This window comes from Chlamydotis macqueenii, chromosome 12 (assembly GCF_036417535.1).
Source record: "Chlamydotis macqueenii isolate bChlMac1 chromosome 12, bChlMac1.mat, whole genome shotgun sequence".
Lineage (NCBI taxonomy): Eukaryota > Metazoa > Chordata > Aves > Otidiformes > Otididae > Chlamydotis > Chlamydotis macqueenii.
This window is the reverse complement of record NC_141567.1, coordinates 18,771,271-18,787,670: the sequence shown is the minus strand read 5'-3', so window position 1 is coordinate 18,787,670 and position 16,400 is coordinate 18,771,271. Positions and strand designations below refer to the sequence as shown.

General features: G+C 37.8%; 1 protein-coding gene across 11 annotated transcripts in view; it reads left to right on the top strand.

Annotated features, from left to right (window-relative positions):
* Window positions 1–16,400, top strand: part of RAB8B (RAB8B, member RAS oncogene family) — a 29,623-nt gene that overhangs the window by 4,350 nt on the left and 8,873 nt on the right. For all 11 annotated transcript variants that reach the window (XR_015259875.1, XR_015259874.1, XR_015259873.1 and 8 more), the window contains exons 2-6: window positions 11,242–11,302; window positions 12,452–12,512; window positions 13,915–13,992; window positions 15,045–15,134; window positions 15,908–15,973. Coding sequence is in view for 8 of the 11 variants with exons in the window: in XM_086757060.1 (XP_086613186.1) it covers window positions 11,242–11,302; window positions 12,452–12,512; window positions 13,915–13,992; window positions 15,045–15,134; window positions 15,908–15,973 (356 nt within the window). In the remaining 3 variants the exon portion in view is untranslated. The remainder of the gene's footprint in view (window positions 1–11,241; window positions 11,303–12,451; window positions 12,513–13,914; window positions 13,993–15,044; window positions 15,135–15,907; window positions 15,974–16,400) is intronic.

Sequence of the window (16,400 nt, the reverse complement as noted above, 5' to 3'; positions counted from 1 at the left end):
TTCCATGTCTGTGATGTGTAATGGAAATTGTTTTAGTGTACTCAAGTCAAATTATGCCTCACTGAATATTTCTACTCCTTGTGCCCGTGGTTGCTTAAATTTGATACTGACACCTAGCCGGTAACAAAAGACATCTTAGACTTTGATTTTCGTCTGCTAATGAGATTGCATTACTGTACTCTGTTCTGCAATGTAAGTGAAGGCCAACAATGTAGGTGAAATTGTTTGGCTTTTATTAAAAATGCTGTTGCAGCTTTCTTGCTGCATGCTACTCTGAAACAGATGTCTAACTGTTTTATGCCTGTTCCTAATTGGCAGATGGAGGTCTCTCTTGGCTATGGGTTACCTGGTTATTTGAGTGGCAGGGAGGCAGCTCAGAGCTGCTTTTGTGACTTGGTTTGAATGTCAGGTTAAGAACACAGGCTAACGTTGAATGAGTGCAGGAACAAATGTATTGACTGATTAACACGGGCTTTGAGAGAGGTATTGAAGACATAGCTTTTGTTTGGGAATTTTTTCTTTACGTTTTTGGAAGGATTTCCAAGTCCTTCTGCAACAGGACAGCCTTTTAGTAGAAGTACATCTTGAAGTGACTTATTTCAGAATTTAACTGAAATTCATAACAGGTAATGAAGAATACATGCAGTATTTATAGCAATGCTTTATTTCCTGTTTTGTGATAGAAATTAGCTGGATGTGTTTGTATTTCAAAGGATGTTATATTGCTTTTTATCTTTAATTAGATGTTATGGTAGCTTCTGATCCTTTTCTAATGTGAATGAATTATGAATAATAGTAACTTCAACAGAATTGCACTGCCTAAGACTTGTACAAGCAGAGTTGATCCAGAGGCTTTTAGTTGTCAGACTTGCAACTCAAAACTTGAGTCAGCTTCCTGTCCCAACAGGGGTTGCAGTGGGATGTCATTTCATGCCTCCTAAAGGGTTTTTGACCACTCATTGTATCTAATATCAGTTTAATCTTGCAGCTTATAGTAAGCTTTCCTCTTAAATGTAAGCTATGGCACTTTTGATTAGATAGTACATAGCTTTAAAGGCAACTAAAGTACTCCATGTTTCAGAAGACTTCTCTTCTGCTAGGGAGAACAAACAGTTGCTCCGATTTAAGGTGATCTATATTAGTTTCGCTGTTACTGTGGAGTCTCTACTGCTTTGGGCACCAGAGAAAACACCTGATGCTGAATGTAAGTCACATTCTCTTATATGTAGGGCAACATCTAAGAACGTGTAAAGCAGGCTGGTTACTAACAGGAATCTGGCACCAAATCTGGAATTTGGGAAGAGCAGGTTGAGTTTAAGAAATTGGGCAAAGCTAAAGTGGCTGCCAGCCAGGGAACACATACACTGCTCCTACCCCCAACAAAATCATCCTTTCTTTTGTCTGCCAGAGAGAAGTAGCTTACCTTTATTGAAACAAAATATCTTGCCTGCATGGTGTGACTTCTGATGGGATTAAAGACGAAGCAAGGTGTCTGTGTCAACCCAAACACAGAAGGAAGGGGGGAGATACAGTAAGTGGCTGGGAGACCTTCCCTGGCTTAGCAGAAGTGACTAGAGAGGAGTACTTAGAATGTGCAATGCAGGAAAAGGAGATGAAGTGACCATTAAAAGAACCTTGCATAATATAGGGAAAGAAAACTGTTTTGTGCCGGAAAGACAAGTGTGTCCTTCGTTAATAAGTTACATGGCTTTGCCTGTTAATTTAGATAGTAAAAGTCTTTCAAGAAAGGCCTATATCGTCATGCACACAGAAGTTAAATAAAGCAGCCCTTCTTCCTTTGTGTCTTTTGCTTCTCAAACAAACAAAAAACTCCCACATACTAACCTCCGTGTAAGAACATGGATTTAAACAAGCCTCCAATAAAAATCATGTTCTCAAAGTCTATGGAGATTGCCATCTTTAAAAATAACTTCAGTAACTTTAAACCTTCTGCTTTGACTTTTGGTCTGATTTTGCTGCCTCATTAGGTACTTTACACACTTGCTTCTAAAACACAACCATATTTCGGACTCTAATTTAAATTCCTAGACTAGATTATCTTAACAACGATGATTCTTCCTGGACAAGACATTTTGATCTTCAGAGGTAACAAAGATCCTTTTGGCCAGAGTGGCAGTTACAAAGCTAAGAACTGTCTTACTACCGTTGTTGATGTGTGCGCTTTCTTCTTCTTTTTTTTTTTTTCCTTTTCATTTTTATCTCTGTTTACATTGCTGGCAATACTCATATTCTGTGTACTTTTCCTTCCAGTTTTAGCAGGTCTGTGCTCTCTGAACTCTCATCTGCGTGGGGTGTTCCAGCATTCCTATAAAACTTTCAAAAATTTGATCACTGCTCATATTTTGTAATCACTTTTATCTTTATAGTGGTCGTGCGTAATTTATACCTGCTCTGTCTAACATGACCTGATTAAACTTTTTTTTTCCCCTCTGCCTTGATACCCCTGAATCTCTCAAGGAGGTGCTTGGCAGTCCAAGTTGTTGGGCTATAGCAGTGTTTAACTGCGCATACTAGCTGTTCCCATCAGGTCTTCCATACCTTTCTTAAATCTGCAGCTGATGGGATACGTATGCAGTACCTAATACAAAGTGCACTGTTTGTACCGTGCAAGGGCTTTTTATCTCTAGGTAACCAATGACTTACCAGTTCGTCCTTCGCTTTGTGAATTCTGGGACACTCTGTATGCTTGGTTTTCATGTAGCAGCTCTTCTGTTGTAAACAAATGATGGTACGGCCCCCAAAAGTCTTTATTTCTTCACTCTGAATAAGCAGTTCTGTACAGGCATCCAGATCAAGTGGGAGCCCCAAAACTTTAAGAGGCTTTTTAAAAAAGAAGTGGCATCTCCATTTCTCGCTAGACAGTCGGATAGATTCATCTGGACCAAAAGTAACTGAACAAAACCACACCTAGCCTTTTTGGCCTTTTCTCATCGTCACAACTGAAGTGTGGTATATGAATAGTGAACAATGAACTTTGAATCATCGTGGCAAGGTAGTACTGGCTACATACTTTTTTTTTTTTTTTTTTTTTTAATAAGGCATTTTAAAAAAACTTTTTGTTATGCTTAAAATGCTAACTTCTGGACGAAGCGAGCTTGCTTCCCCCCCGCCCCCCGACAGCAGTATTCAGTTAGAGTTATCTTGGTTGAAGACAGAATTTTGTTTTCTACATCTACAAACATATCTGATTTATAGGCAGGAGGTTTAGGATAATCTTTTCTGAGGAGTTCCACTTTCAATTTTTTTTTTTTAGTTTTACCTATTAAATGATGCTTTTGATAAGACTAATCACATGTCATCTCATATTAGGCACTGGGCTTCTGAAATAATAATCAAATACTTGTATTCCTAAGCTACCTTCTAAATGGGAATATCTGGTGTTCTTAGCCATTAAAACATGTGTCAAAGCTTTTTTTTTTTTTTTTTTTTTGTGTGTGTGTGTGCAGTAGAAAGCCATATGCTGCACATCAGAGACCTGAGGGAAAGAAGAGCTTCAAAGTAGATGACAGATGCACAGATCTGTCACTGCTGCATTACAGGTTAAGTGAAAATGGGGCTGTGTCCTTGGGAGATCGCTGAAGCCTTTTCTGTTCCGTATCTAGCCATAGCTGGAGTGTGAGAAACAGAACAATTCCTGTACTAGCACGGAGCTGCGGCTGGTCAGGTGATATCCTGCTGTAGGATCCACGCTGGAGCTGCTTGCCAGCTACTTGTGGGCCACCTTTTTGTCTGTATTAACCAGGGCTTTAATTTAATGACTGGTTCAACTGAGTCTGTGGTCTACTGCACAGAGGAGGAGAGCTGTGACTGTGTGTACCTGTTCTCTTAAGTTGCGCCATCAGTTGTCGTTACAGGTGATGGTAAGCTGAATTATGGAATTCTCCCAAATGAAAGCTAATCTGCTCAAAAGAGAAGAGGGTTTGGTTGTGACTCTTCAGTGGCAGCACCTATCTAGTTTCAGGTAGCTGTGAAACCTCCAATCTGTTGGCCCATTTTAAGATTTGCTGCTCTCCAGTTGCACACTGGCTTGAAAGGAGTATGTTCTCAAAGCAGCTAAGTTAGTGCATTCCTCTTAGAGACAGTCAGTCTATAAATAATCCTTAAAATAAACAAATTTTGCTGCCTGTATCAGTCATGCAATTTTAATCTATTTCAAAATTATTTTAGATGAAACTGAGTTACCAGCAAGTGTTGCTTAATTTGCATTTGAAATAGAATGAGAGCACTTTCATAGAGATGTAGTACCTAGCTTGTAAACTCTGAGAAGCATTCTGCAGGGACCCAGCCCTTTTAAAGCTGGGCTGTTTTGACAGTTGGTAATTTCACTCGTGTCAGGCAGTAACAGGTTTCTACTATTGTGTTGTTTTATACTCTTTACATTAGGATCGAGTATTTTTGGTGTTTCAAATAATGCGATTCAGACTGCTCAAAGCAATCTGTAAATTCTGAATTCAAAATACTGGAACGAGAATTTTGCTTTGCAGGATCTTCGAGTTTTTATGCTGAAGCACTGCAGTGCACGGCTGTGGTGGCAGAACTCGGAGCAGTGCTGTTACACACAAGTGGCTGAAGGGCTCTGGATTCAAATCTTAGTGTGATAGTCAGATTACATTGTAGGTTATTGACCTGTCAGAAATCTGAATGTTTCAAAGCGTGGGCTGGTCTAATTCTGGTGATTATAAGTTGTATTCTAAATCACTTGCTCTATTTTAAATATAAAGTAGTTTGTCTTAAGAGAGGAAGCTTAGAGTGGTAGCTGTACCGTAGCTGAGGAGACAGATGCTGAAGGAAGCAGCATTATGAGTGTTGGTCTGATCTTGGTGTAGTAAATTTCAAGGTCTTATGAGCAGGAAACTGCCTTATGTTACGTATACATATGGCACCCGCATTCTTTATTGCTTTACCTACTTTAGCTGTATATTTATATATTTTGCTAATGTAGTGTGTTTAAACTTTAAGAATCTTACTCTACTGATATCCTTCAAGATGCAAGAAACTGTGCTGTGTATCATTGTGTAGGACACCAGTATTAGATTCTTTGTATGGGTGAACAGTAAGATGAAAAAAGGCCAGTTAACCTGCAGGAGTCTATTCAGCCCACCCTGAGTTTAGTAGTGTTTTGTAGATTCGTATGAGCTATGGGAAGGAATAGAATACAGCTTTGTCCCTTTAAGTTATGAAAGGATGAATAAAAATGGTTGCACTTGTGTATATTCTAAGATAAATTTGTATCTTACAATGTAAAAAATGTTGACCTTCACCCTGGTGTGTTGCTTCATGTTAATCTGTTGTATTTTTGAATGGTTGCAATAAAAGAGTAGTGCGTCTTTAATTTACATAGCGATACAAGACATTGCTGAGATCATCTGAAAATGCCTTGCAGATGTTACTAGGGACTGAAGCCAAACGTTCAAGTTCAAAATGATTAGACTTTGTTCTTTCGCATGAGGCTGCATGACACACTGGTGTGTTGCAAGTGTTCCCCACCCTGCCTTTTACACTGGTCTTGTTTCCTACTTGGTCATTTCTTATGTTTACTGAAATCCTTCAAGAAAGATCTAATATAAAAGCAGATTTCTGAGGTTTCATTTATCTGCCCTTATACATTGAGACAGTATACTGATGTAGTGCAAGAAAATACTCCCTTAAAAGAAAAAGAAGTGTATTTAATCCAAACCCTGCAATATTGACTGAGAACAAATGAAAATAGTAATCCCTGGGTAAACTTGGGCGAAAAAACTACAGGAACAAATTGATGGCCCTCAGCTGTTGGATGCATATGGAAAAGAACAAGTTTCAGGGAGAGCGTTGCCCTGTAAGTCTGTTTATGCTTGGAATATCCGTGGAAGATGTTGAAACTCTTCAGCTCTGTTTGTTGTGTCCACACAAAGCTCGTGTGTGCGACCAGTGCTGATATCTGCATCCCTGTGATCTTGTGGTGAGCAAGGTGTGTAAGCGAGCCCAGAGTGTCCTTCAGTACCAATTGCTTACAACTCTTCAAAGCACAATGAAAGGCAAATGCACTGGCAGCAGTTGATTCTGAAACATACTGCTGCAGCATCTTGGAGATGACAGGCTTGTGATGGCCCTCTCAAATTCAAACCCATCCTTTGGAGGATGAGCAGAACAATACCAGCTGCTACAGCTATGCCATACAAGTACTACTGCTTACTAGTTCTGATGTTCATCTGGGCAACTTGGGCACTTCCTGTTCACAAGAAGCCAAGCCTACAGGGAGAAGTATTTTCCAAGTAATTCTCTCTCAGAATTCAACAAACTGAAGGTGAAGCATATTGATTTTCAGTCGTGTGCTTCTTCTCACTTCCTTTTTTTTTTTTTTTTTTGAAGGTAGGTTACAAATCTGCTTGCTCATTTCTCAGTTGCTTTTAATTCAGCCTTAATTCCTAATGACTGCAGGAAAATGCTTTTCTTGCCTTTTGTGATTCTTGAAGACTCTTGCGCATTGTGTCCTGCAGTAAAGAAGTCACAAAACTTTCTCCCTCTGCAGCTCTGCCCATTGAAAAAACTCAAAACCCTCACAGCCCCACATGTAAACAGAGTAGGATAGGAAGGACCAATGCTGCAAAGTTGGAGCGAGCCCAGCTTGAAAGTTGACACATAAATTCCAGTTATTCTGAGGCTGCGTTGCTGAAAAGGGTAACGAGACTTTGTACTTTGCCTCCTTCCCCCATCTTGTAATGAATTCCTTTTTGTTGTGATCTATGTCCAATGGTGATAAGTGCCACAAACTTTGTGGTTGTCAGGGAATCCCATTGAAAAAATATTTTATTTCCATTTAATTTTGTTTCTTCTATTCTTGCTTCAAAGGAGTAAGGTAGGATTTAGATAAGTAGGAAGGCAACCTCTTTAAGAGGCAGGGGTTTTTATTATATGCAGGTCATGCAAAATAGATCTCTTAATTTTTAGTTTGATAAACAAGATCTCATGCTGCGGTGCTTCATTTATGTTCTTTGATAGATGGGTCTAAAATTAGACTCTATCTAGCAGGCAAATCAAGTAGTATTTTTTTTACAGCTTCCTTGACAATTTTTGGTGTTTAGTACTTTAAAATTCCCTTGGCTTGTATTTAAAAAACAAAAACAAAAAACAATGAAACAAAAAAGAACTACACCCTTTAAAATGCTAGTTCATGGAGTACTTTGGGTTTTTTTGTTTTTGTTTGTTTGTTTGTTTATTAATCATTGCTTTGCTGGAGATGGAGAAATACTCTACAGTGGTAGATATGCAGGCTAGCATATGCTATCAGAGATTGAAATTTATTTGCATCCTGAAAGGGGTTGATTTCCTGGCTGATTTCTTGCTACAGCTGCACCAGAAAATATTTCTAAATATATGGACTATGAACTTAATGAAACAGGAAACTTCGTAAGTGAACTTGAGTTAAAATCTACAGGAGTTGTCATCTGATCATAGGACTTTCTTACACGTAAGGTTCAGCTGCTGCAAACTGATGTTGAGCCACGTGAAAAATTAACTTAAAGTACTGGTTAATTGAGTAGTGCAGGTAAATATTAATAATTCTAATATTTGCTTGCCAGTAGCTACTAAGTGATTATATTTTTTTTAACATTAGTTTTGTGTGTGTTTCTTCTGTCTTTCCCTACATGTATTGTTCAAGAACGTGGCCCTTCCAGTACCTTCTTGCTAAGCAGACTGAAGACCCGAGAAACCTTTGCCTTCAGAAGTATTTGATCGTACTGTTGTAACAGTTTACTTGCTCCAGGCAGAATACTTTGGTTTGGGTTTTTTGCGCTGCAGCATTTTTTGCAACAGAAATTTTGTTTAAAAGAAGAAGCAAGACAGTCTGTAAGTCCAAACAGTGGTACTGTGTAGGGAAAAATTGTAGTGGAGACCCAGCTGAAACTGGTTCTGTAGCACTGAAAATCTGAGATAGCTCTGATGACTACGGTGTTAAAATCACGGATGAGGGGAGAACAAAAGAGGAACAGTGATGTCTTGAGAGTGAGCTACTGTTCTGAAAACTAAAGTAGCAAAATGAACTGTTTCAGCGTCTCTGCATTCCTGTAAGAATTGCGTCAGACTAGTTTTGTTAAGGTGCAGAGTAGAAAACCATTGGGACTAAAGGCAGCAAAGGAACCTCTCTATATGTACTACTGGACAGTCCTGTGTATTTAGTATTGTAGTGCAGCTCTTTGGAACGTTGCCCAATGTCTCATTAAAGTGATTGCATTACAGGTTAATTGTGGGTACAATCTGCATAGGTTGGCTGGGATAAGAAGGAACTAGGGAGCAGAATGGTGGAAGAACAGTTTGGGTCTCAACCTAGACTTCAGCCTCGCAGACTGTGAGTTTGTGATTCTTCCAACAGATACTCTTGTATCCGTGTCTGATAGCTGCTGACTTGCTAGGTGAACACAAGTGCATCAGGCTTTTGTGTGGCAACTCTGCTTTAGCAGTTAAAAATTATTATCGTGTTAGCCTTTGCATTCTAAGAATTAATCTGGGTCTGTGTTTTCTGAAAGCTTCTAAAACTTAAATTCAGCTGGACATCCAAATGTTTCTGGGCTTTTTCTCCCTACTGGAGAGAACAGCATGGCACACTGCATTTTAAAACCATGAAAGCTGTGTGATCCTTTCCAATCAAACTTTCTGGTTCACGAGTGACTCTTTTATTACACCCGAGTATCTCTTCAAACTCTTGTATCCCACTGTGTGGTTGTACAAAATAAGGATTCATTGATAAAGGAAACTTTCTGTCAATATTTACTTTTGAAATGCTGTAGTCATTGGAGTGTTTTGCATGGCATAATTTAACTTGAACTGTAACCAAAGTACTGCTCATACTTAGCCATGCAAGTGGACTGGGCAGGAAGTGGTAGCCCATGTCACCAGGCTTGCTCTACCGATGTTTGCAGCTCACCACTTCCTGTTGCTGAAGTGAAAGAACAAAAGAAACACCAATTTCTAGTTCATTTTAGCCTCTAAAAAGTTTCAGTTGCATTTGTTAGACTTCTTGGTATTGTAGCAGAAGTGTTTATGGCCTTCCCCTTTATATTCTTCTTTTAGCCTTGAAAGTCATCTTGATTTGAGAATTTTTGTGAAGTTCCTACTAGAAATGTTAAGTTCTGAGAAGGTTTGTTTTTTTTTTTCTGTGCAGATCCTGAGTTCTAGAAGTGATGAAAGGAATGGTTGTATAAATCGTTTGGTGCTGCGAGGGAAGTGACTAACCACAAGAAACCAGAATGTCCGAGGCATGGATTGGTGTACAGATATCTGACTGCAGTGTATGCTTGCTGTCTCAGAAAACCATCCCTGCCGGAGTCTTTCACTGTTTATGCTGATGTGCCTCAGCTTCAGTAGCTGACAGTACATACGGAATTATCTTTAAACCACAATAGTCTCTGAAGCTAGTTTTCCCTGTAGTTGTTATTCTTAATTTTAAGGCTTCAGGCCTAGACACGAAGGAGCTTTTAAAACTGATTTAATTTGCTGTTGTCCAGGATAAAATACCCTTTACAGAAAAATCTGTATTTGTGCTTTATAACCTTTGTTATTTTCAGATCTGAATACAGTTACCTGTGATTTCAGGAAGTGTTGCACGTAGTTAGGAGAAAAGTCTTTACTGCAAGAGAGAGACAAAATCCTGTCAAATGTAAGATGGAAACACTTGCCAAACTTCTGTTACATATAATGAGGGTTTTTTTTTTTAAAGTACACATCATTCTTATGTCATTTTTAGAATAATGTGAATTAATTAAAGTATCTTCTTTTTTTTTTTTCCTGTAAATCTGCTAGTGAGTCTTGGGAAATTGCAATTGTAGCAGTAGTCACAGCATTTTAAATTAATGCAATTAATTTCATATGCTGTTAAAAGTGCTGATGCAATATTTCTGCTCATAATTTGTATTCTAACTAATGAGCTAAACTACTTATGCATAGCACATCAAGATTAAGTGGCTGAAACTTGCTATTTTCAGTATATTAAAATATTAATATCGCATGTGAGAAGAATGAAAGTCAAATAGTTAATGAAAGTCCATATTTCATATTCAAATTCTACTGCAGTATATTAAAAAATCCCGTAGCTTCCTGTTTGAGTGATGGATGAATTCGTAAAGCTAGAAAGAGCGTTTTCTCAAGTAAGATACTCTTGATAATAGTCACTTAAATTACGTTGGAGGAGAGAATAAATTAAATAAATGGAATAACTTACCCCACCCTCCCCAAATATTTTCCAAACTTACTAAATATCAAGTAACTGTTTAAAATTCAGTGAAGAAAAAATGGGCTGTTAGTTTCAAAACAGATTAATTGGAGGGGTACGTGGGGGTGGCTGTCCTGGGAGTCACGTAGTGGGACTTGAGCAGTCTCAGTTTGAGCTATGTTATAGTGATAGGTTTAGCGACGTGAAAGTTGAAATCGTCCAGGGTAAAGGCTAGTCAGTTTGGAAATCTTGGCTTTGATTCATAGATCCATTTGATCTCTCTAAACTTTAAAAGGCATTATTAAGCCCTTCTGAATTAATTTTTTTTTTTTCCACCCTTGGCTTAAAATCTGTCTTAAAGTCAATCTTGGAGCTCATGGGTACTGTGTGGAAGGGTAAGGCAGGGAAAGGAGAGAAGTGTTTTCTTGATACCTTTTGGATCTTCCTAGAAAATCTGAGTTACTCGTAAACTGGTGCTCCTGAAAAAGTCCCATGCATGATCTACTTCAGCCACTTTCAGTAACTATCTGTGTAGCTTTTATCTCCTGTGATGCTTTACTATTTACTGTGATGTCTGATCAGATTGCATTAAACATCAGTTTGCAAAGGCAGAGGGCAGTTTTGAAAAGGAACTAAGGGGCCATAGTATGCATTTTTTCCTCAGAGCAGAGGTTCTAAGGAATTGGCTTGAACTGCAGGGGCTAGTCAAAAGTTGAGGAAAGTACACATTAAAACTAGTGACCTTATTGTTGTAAAATGAAAGAATTTTGAGATTAAATCTTCCTCTCGTAATCTTGACTAATTCTAGCAGTGAGTCTGAGTTTGGTCTATTTTCATTATGCAGAATAATTTATCTTTGGTGTGTTGGATGCAGATGAAAACCTTTGCATCCTTAGCACTTCCTGGTGTTTGGAAGAAATGACAAGTTCAGAATAATTCTTTTGCCTAAGTTTTCTCTTACCAAATTGTTAAAAGGAAACTGGACGCTTCCTTTTCATTTATTGCAAAACTTAGAGTATCTCTTTCTCTGGCAGGAATCGACTTTAAGATCAGAACAATAGAATTGGATGGAAAGAAGATCAAGCTACAAATATGGTAAGTATTCCAATATAATTTGAGTTTTCAGTATTTAATTTGTCTTTGAGCAGGAATACTTGATAGCTTTTGAGCCTGGCTGTACCAGAAGTTTAATACCTTTTATTCCTTCACTATCCATACGGTTTATACTTTCTTCTAGCTTGCTCTTGGAGTGTTTCTGCTTCAGTAGCACAGGAAATAGCCTACTCACATGCGAACATTACAGCAACTTCCCGTTTTAGCAGAAGCTGTCCTCTTAAATGCACTTTTAAGTATTCCGTGTGGAAGAGAAGTATTAGCTACTAAGAAAATATAATCTCCTCTGATGCTTTGATTCCTAGTTGTATTCACAGAGGCACAGGTGAGTGATAATGCTCCCATTCCTTGATGGTGGGTTAGTAGAGACTGAGCCTCCTGATAACAGCAGATGAGTATTTTTGGAGAAGCATTATTATGCTTGCCAAACTCTTTAAATGCTACTGGCAACTGTAGGGCTCTTGCTAATTTCTGAAGTTCTAGAAGAGATAGTTGTGATACTTGCATGTGAACCAGAATTCTTTGACTAAGGAGATGAAGTACCAGAAGAGGTTGGTACAAATTTTCTGTCTGTAGTGTAAGTCAAAAAGCCGTGTTTTGTCAGCTCTTCGGGGTTCAGTTCCCGCTAGGTGTGACTAGTAGCCAAACCCTTCGGTTCTCTTGTTCAGTCACAGACAGATACTGCTTTGAAGTAATCTAGGAGGAAATATCAGCACACTAAGGTATAGTGGCTGATTTTAATAGCTAACTAATGTGAAAATGCACTGTCCTAAAATACTTTACTGCTGCATGTTTTAGGTTTTGTTTAATGCAGGACGTGGATGCATCAGAGTTGTATTTTTTCATTATTCTGAGGAAGGCTGTGTAGTGCTGAGTTTTACTGCTTACATGAAAATTTAAATGCTTTTGTGCCATATTTATGGTGCTACTGTAACCACTGGTGTAAGTAGGATAGCTTGGGAGTGAGAAGGATGTTGAGGGCTGAGGAAACTTGTGCAAACAGCTTCTCAATGGTATTTTTTCTTAATGAGTGAGGATCAATATATTGTTACTCTGTTTAATAAGACATCTCTGAGTATGGAACAGCATAAAGATCATCTCCAACAAATACTTGTTTTCACTGAATTTTAGGGATACAGCAGGCCAGGAGAGATTCCGCACAATCACAACGGCTTACTACAGAGGAGCCATGGTGAGTGCTCTCACTTGAAAAAAATTAGGCACAACTAGTGTAACTGGTTTGCTGTTCTTAAGGTTAGGTCATGTAAGTCTTCAGCTGGAGGACTGGGTAATTGTGGCTTGAGGTGCGGGGGGATAAAGTTTGTGGTTTGGTTGGGGTTTTTTTGTTTTGAGTTGTTTTTGTTTTTCATTTTTAAAACTTGCTGGTACTTTGTCTAGTCCTGTTCTTGCAATGAAACTTCAAGCCATGTTGTCTTTTTTAATATAATTAAAATTTCTGCAGATTATAATAAGAAGCTAAGTTGCCAAACTTTAATAAGACAAGGTTTTTTTTAATACAGTCAACCCCTTTAAATACTTGAAGTGTTTGAAAAATAGATAATGAATTATTTTAATGTTAAAAGTATATATTCCACTAAATTGCTTTTTCTTCAGCCAGTACAGAATGCAAAGTCTGGGCTAGAAATACAGTCACCTACAAAAGCTACTGTTTCTTTTTCTTCGATTAAGAATGACTTGAAATCAAATAACTGAATTGTAGTCTGCACTCTTTGTGGTATAACTGCTTGTAATGGTCATTAATGCTATGATTTGAGATACTTTACATTGAGACAGTTAATTTCAACTTGCTGATTACTAGCTGTGCTGCTACTATGTTCTTACTGCTTTGTGTGAACAGATCCATTCCATTCATAGGCTGGCTGCTGGTCCAAATAACTCCACAGTTATGCAGTACTGATGGGGAGAAATAGTGATGGTTGTAGCTCTTTCAGAGCTTTCTAGTACTTGAAAAGGTTTTGGCAGTGACGTGGTCTTCTCCCCACCTCCCAGTCCATGGCCAAGGACTTATCTTTGTCCTACAAGGAGTGATAGGAAAGGCAATAAGGAATGGAGACGAACCTGGCAATCTGTCCTTAATGCAGCTGTTGTGTGGTTTCCCGTGCTTTGCTAATTGTTGAGAGCCCACGCTAGTATACATACATAACTATCTGAAAGAGCTAAAGCTTCTGGGAGAGCACCTTGTGTCAGCTTTGCTGTAAGTATCTACTGGCCCCAGCAGATTGGATCTCACAGGTTTGTCATCTTTGACTGCTTAAAGCTGCTGCTTCTAAATTTGACTTTAACAATAGAGTCCTGGTTGCTGTTGTAGTAGAATTTTTAAACTTTTCCTGACTATAGGCTAATAATTTAAAACTTCATATAAGTGGTGTGTTTGACCTCTAACAGTGGCAAAAGATGTTAAATAGTAATATTTTGGGTAAATTCTTAGCAATGGCATAATGCTTTGAGAAGGGATTATAGGCGCATAAAGCGTACATTGCATTTCTTGCAAGTATAACCAAACCAACAGCATATATCAAAAATCAACTAATGGTGCTAGCTCGTCTAACTAGATTTTTCTCGATTTTATTTAGGGAATTATGCTGGTGTATGACATCACAAATGAAAAGTCTTTTGACAACATAAAAAACTGGATAAGAAACATAGAGGAGGTAGGTACTTTGGAAAGTACTTCTTACTTGTTCCATCTTATGATTTACCTGGGACAAATAATAACAAAGTAATTACTCACTTTCATTATAGAAGCTGACATACATGGCCAAGTTAGACTGTGCAGTGAATGCAACAGTGGTTATTAATGGGGAGAATATTATCTCATTCATCTAGGGACAGAAGCTAGAAAATTTAAGTTTAAAAAGTAAGCATGAAGTGTTTCAAAACAGCTCTTACTGTATGACTTCTATTGTTCTCTTTTGCTTTTGGGTGTGTCTAAGCAATAGGAAGGAGCAAGATCTTAGAGTGTCTGCCTTTCCCTGAGATGATGACAGATCTGTCTAATTTCAGTTGTTACTGTGTTGTGTGTTTGCCTGATTAGAGATTTTTGGTCTTGGATAGCTGTGAAGCAGGGATAGGTCATTATTAAGTTAGAAGAGAAACCCTAATTTTAGTGAAGCTGGTAGTTAGATAGCAGAGTCTTACTTTTTTCCTTAAACATGAGATCCGTGGGCTTTTCTTTAGTATTGTTCTCTGACTCTTAAGCAAAATTCCTGTATTAGTGACCAATTTGATCCAGTAGTGACTGGGCTATAAAAGTTCTCTTGTTGAAGTTCTCTTACTGAAGTGATTATTAATTAAAAAAGTCTTTTATTAATAATCTATTTTTAAAATGCAAATATATTGCGTAATGATACTCCAGCCAAGTACACCAGATGTCCATGCACCACTTTGAACTTAAGCGTGTACCATTACATTTCCAGAATAGCCAAATGCCTGTGCATGTGCACAACCTGGTACAGAGCTCATGGTGCTGTATTTGATCTGTAATAAAACTAGGCAAATTTAATCTAGGAGTATTTATTCCACCCTATTTCAGTATTTAAATATTAAATGGCCTGTTTTGAAAGTCAGTCTTTTTCTCAGTAAAGCCTTCATATTAGATAACTTTTTGAAAAAAGAATATTCCTTTGTGGATGAGTTTGACACATAAGTTTCTTTTAAATAATGATACACTTTGTTTCTGAGAGATTACTTTGTCTTCTTTCAGCATGCCTCTTCAGATGTAGAAAGAATGATCCTGGGTAACAAATGTGATATGAATGAAAAAAGACAAGTCTCAAAAGAAAAAGGGGAAAAGGTAAGATTTCATGGTTTACCTTATTTAGAAGCCTACTTTTCTTAGGATTTTGGCTGCTGGATGTTTGGTGTGTTTTAGGCATACAAGAAATAATGGGCTTCAAACCTCTTGTTTCAGAATCTTTTATATATTACAGGATGCCAGGTTTGGGCTTTTTGTTTTTAAATAGCATTTGACTGTCTTCAAGTCTGAATAAACTTAATGGTACTGTTGTCTTGAGGGGAAGATCTTGTAAACAGTGTTGACCTTTGCTATAGCATGAAGTGTTCTAAATCTCAATATAAAGCTTTGTGTGTAGTTTGATCATGTTGTACTCAATTCACCATGGCGGTTACTTGTTTTTGTCGTAAGTACTGTCATTAAAGCTTAAGTAATTACTTGTTCTACAGAACAAACAAGCAAATAAGAATACTATATAATCTCTCACGTACACAGCTGAAGTAATGTAGTTGTTAGTAATACAGCTTATGGGATGCTAGTATATAGTTATCTGATCAATGAATCCATATCAATGAAGAGTCTATCTTAATGTTCTTTTAGGTCCTAAATAAGGACCTTTGTTGGTTTTGAATTTACATGAGGGTATGACCTGTTCTAGTATTTTTTCTAATTGTCCAGTAACTTTTCTTTTACAAAAACATTAGAAATGAAGCTTTAGTTTCTTTCTAAAAGTTGATATAGCATAGAGCATCTATTCTGTTATGAACCAATGAGAAACATTTGTTTTACAAAGGAATTTTAAAAACATTGAAAAACTTTAACCTCTTTTCCAGTTAGCAATTGATTATGGAATCAAATTTTTGGAGACGAGTGCAAAATCCAGCATAAATGTGGAAGAGGTAAGAGATGGGTGTTATGCTTAGGTGTGTTTCTTGAACTGCTTCTATGGAAGCATGTTTTGTGATATACTGGGCTTTCTGACCTGATCTGGGACCTGAAGTCCCAACTGTGCTCCTGGGTCAACACTCTTGCTATATTTAGAAAGCTACTGTAAAATCCAGCATTTTTTGTTTTCTGGTAGTCTCTGGAATTTTTTTTAAATGGGTGTTAACAGGGTGGTTTTCTATTATTGTAGCGAACAGTTGCTTTAGACTTCTTTACCTTGCTACTTAAATTGCAGGTGCTTTTGGACAGGGAATAGATACCACTTTAGAACAATGCTTTGTGCAGGAAATTGGATTCAAGATTCTTTACTTTCAGAATTACATGCTACTGTGTCGAGAAGCCTTCAGGTCCCTAGTAAATATATGCTGTGCAGATGGGACT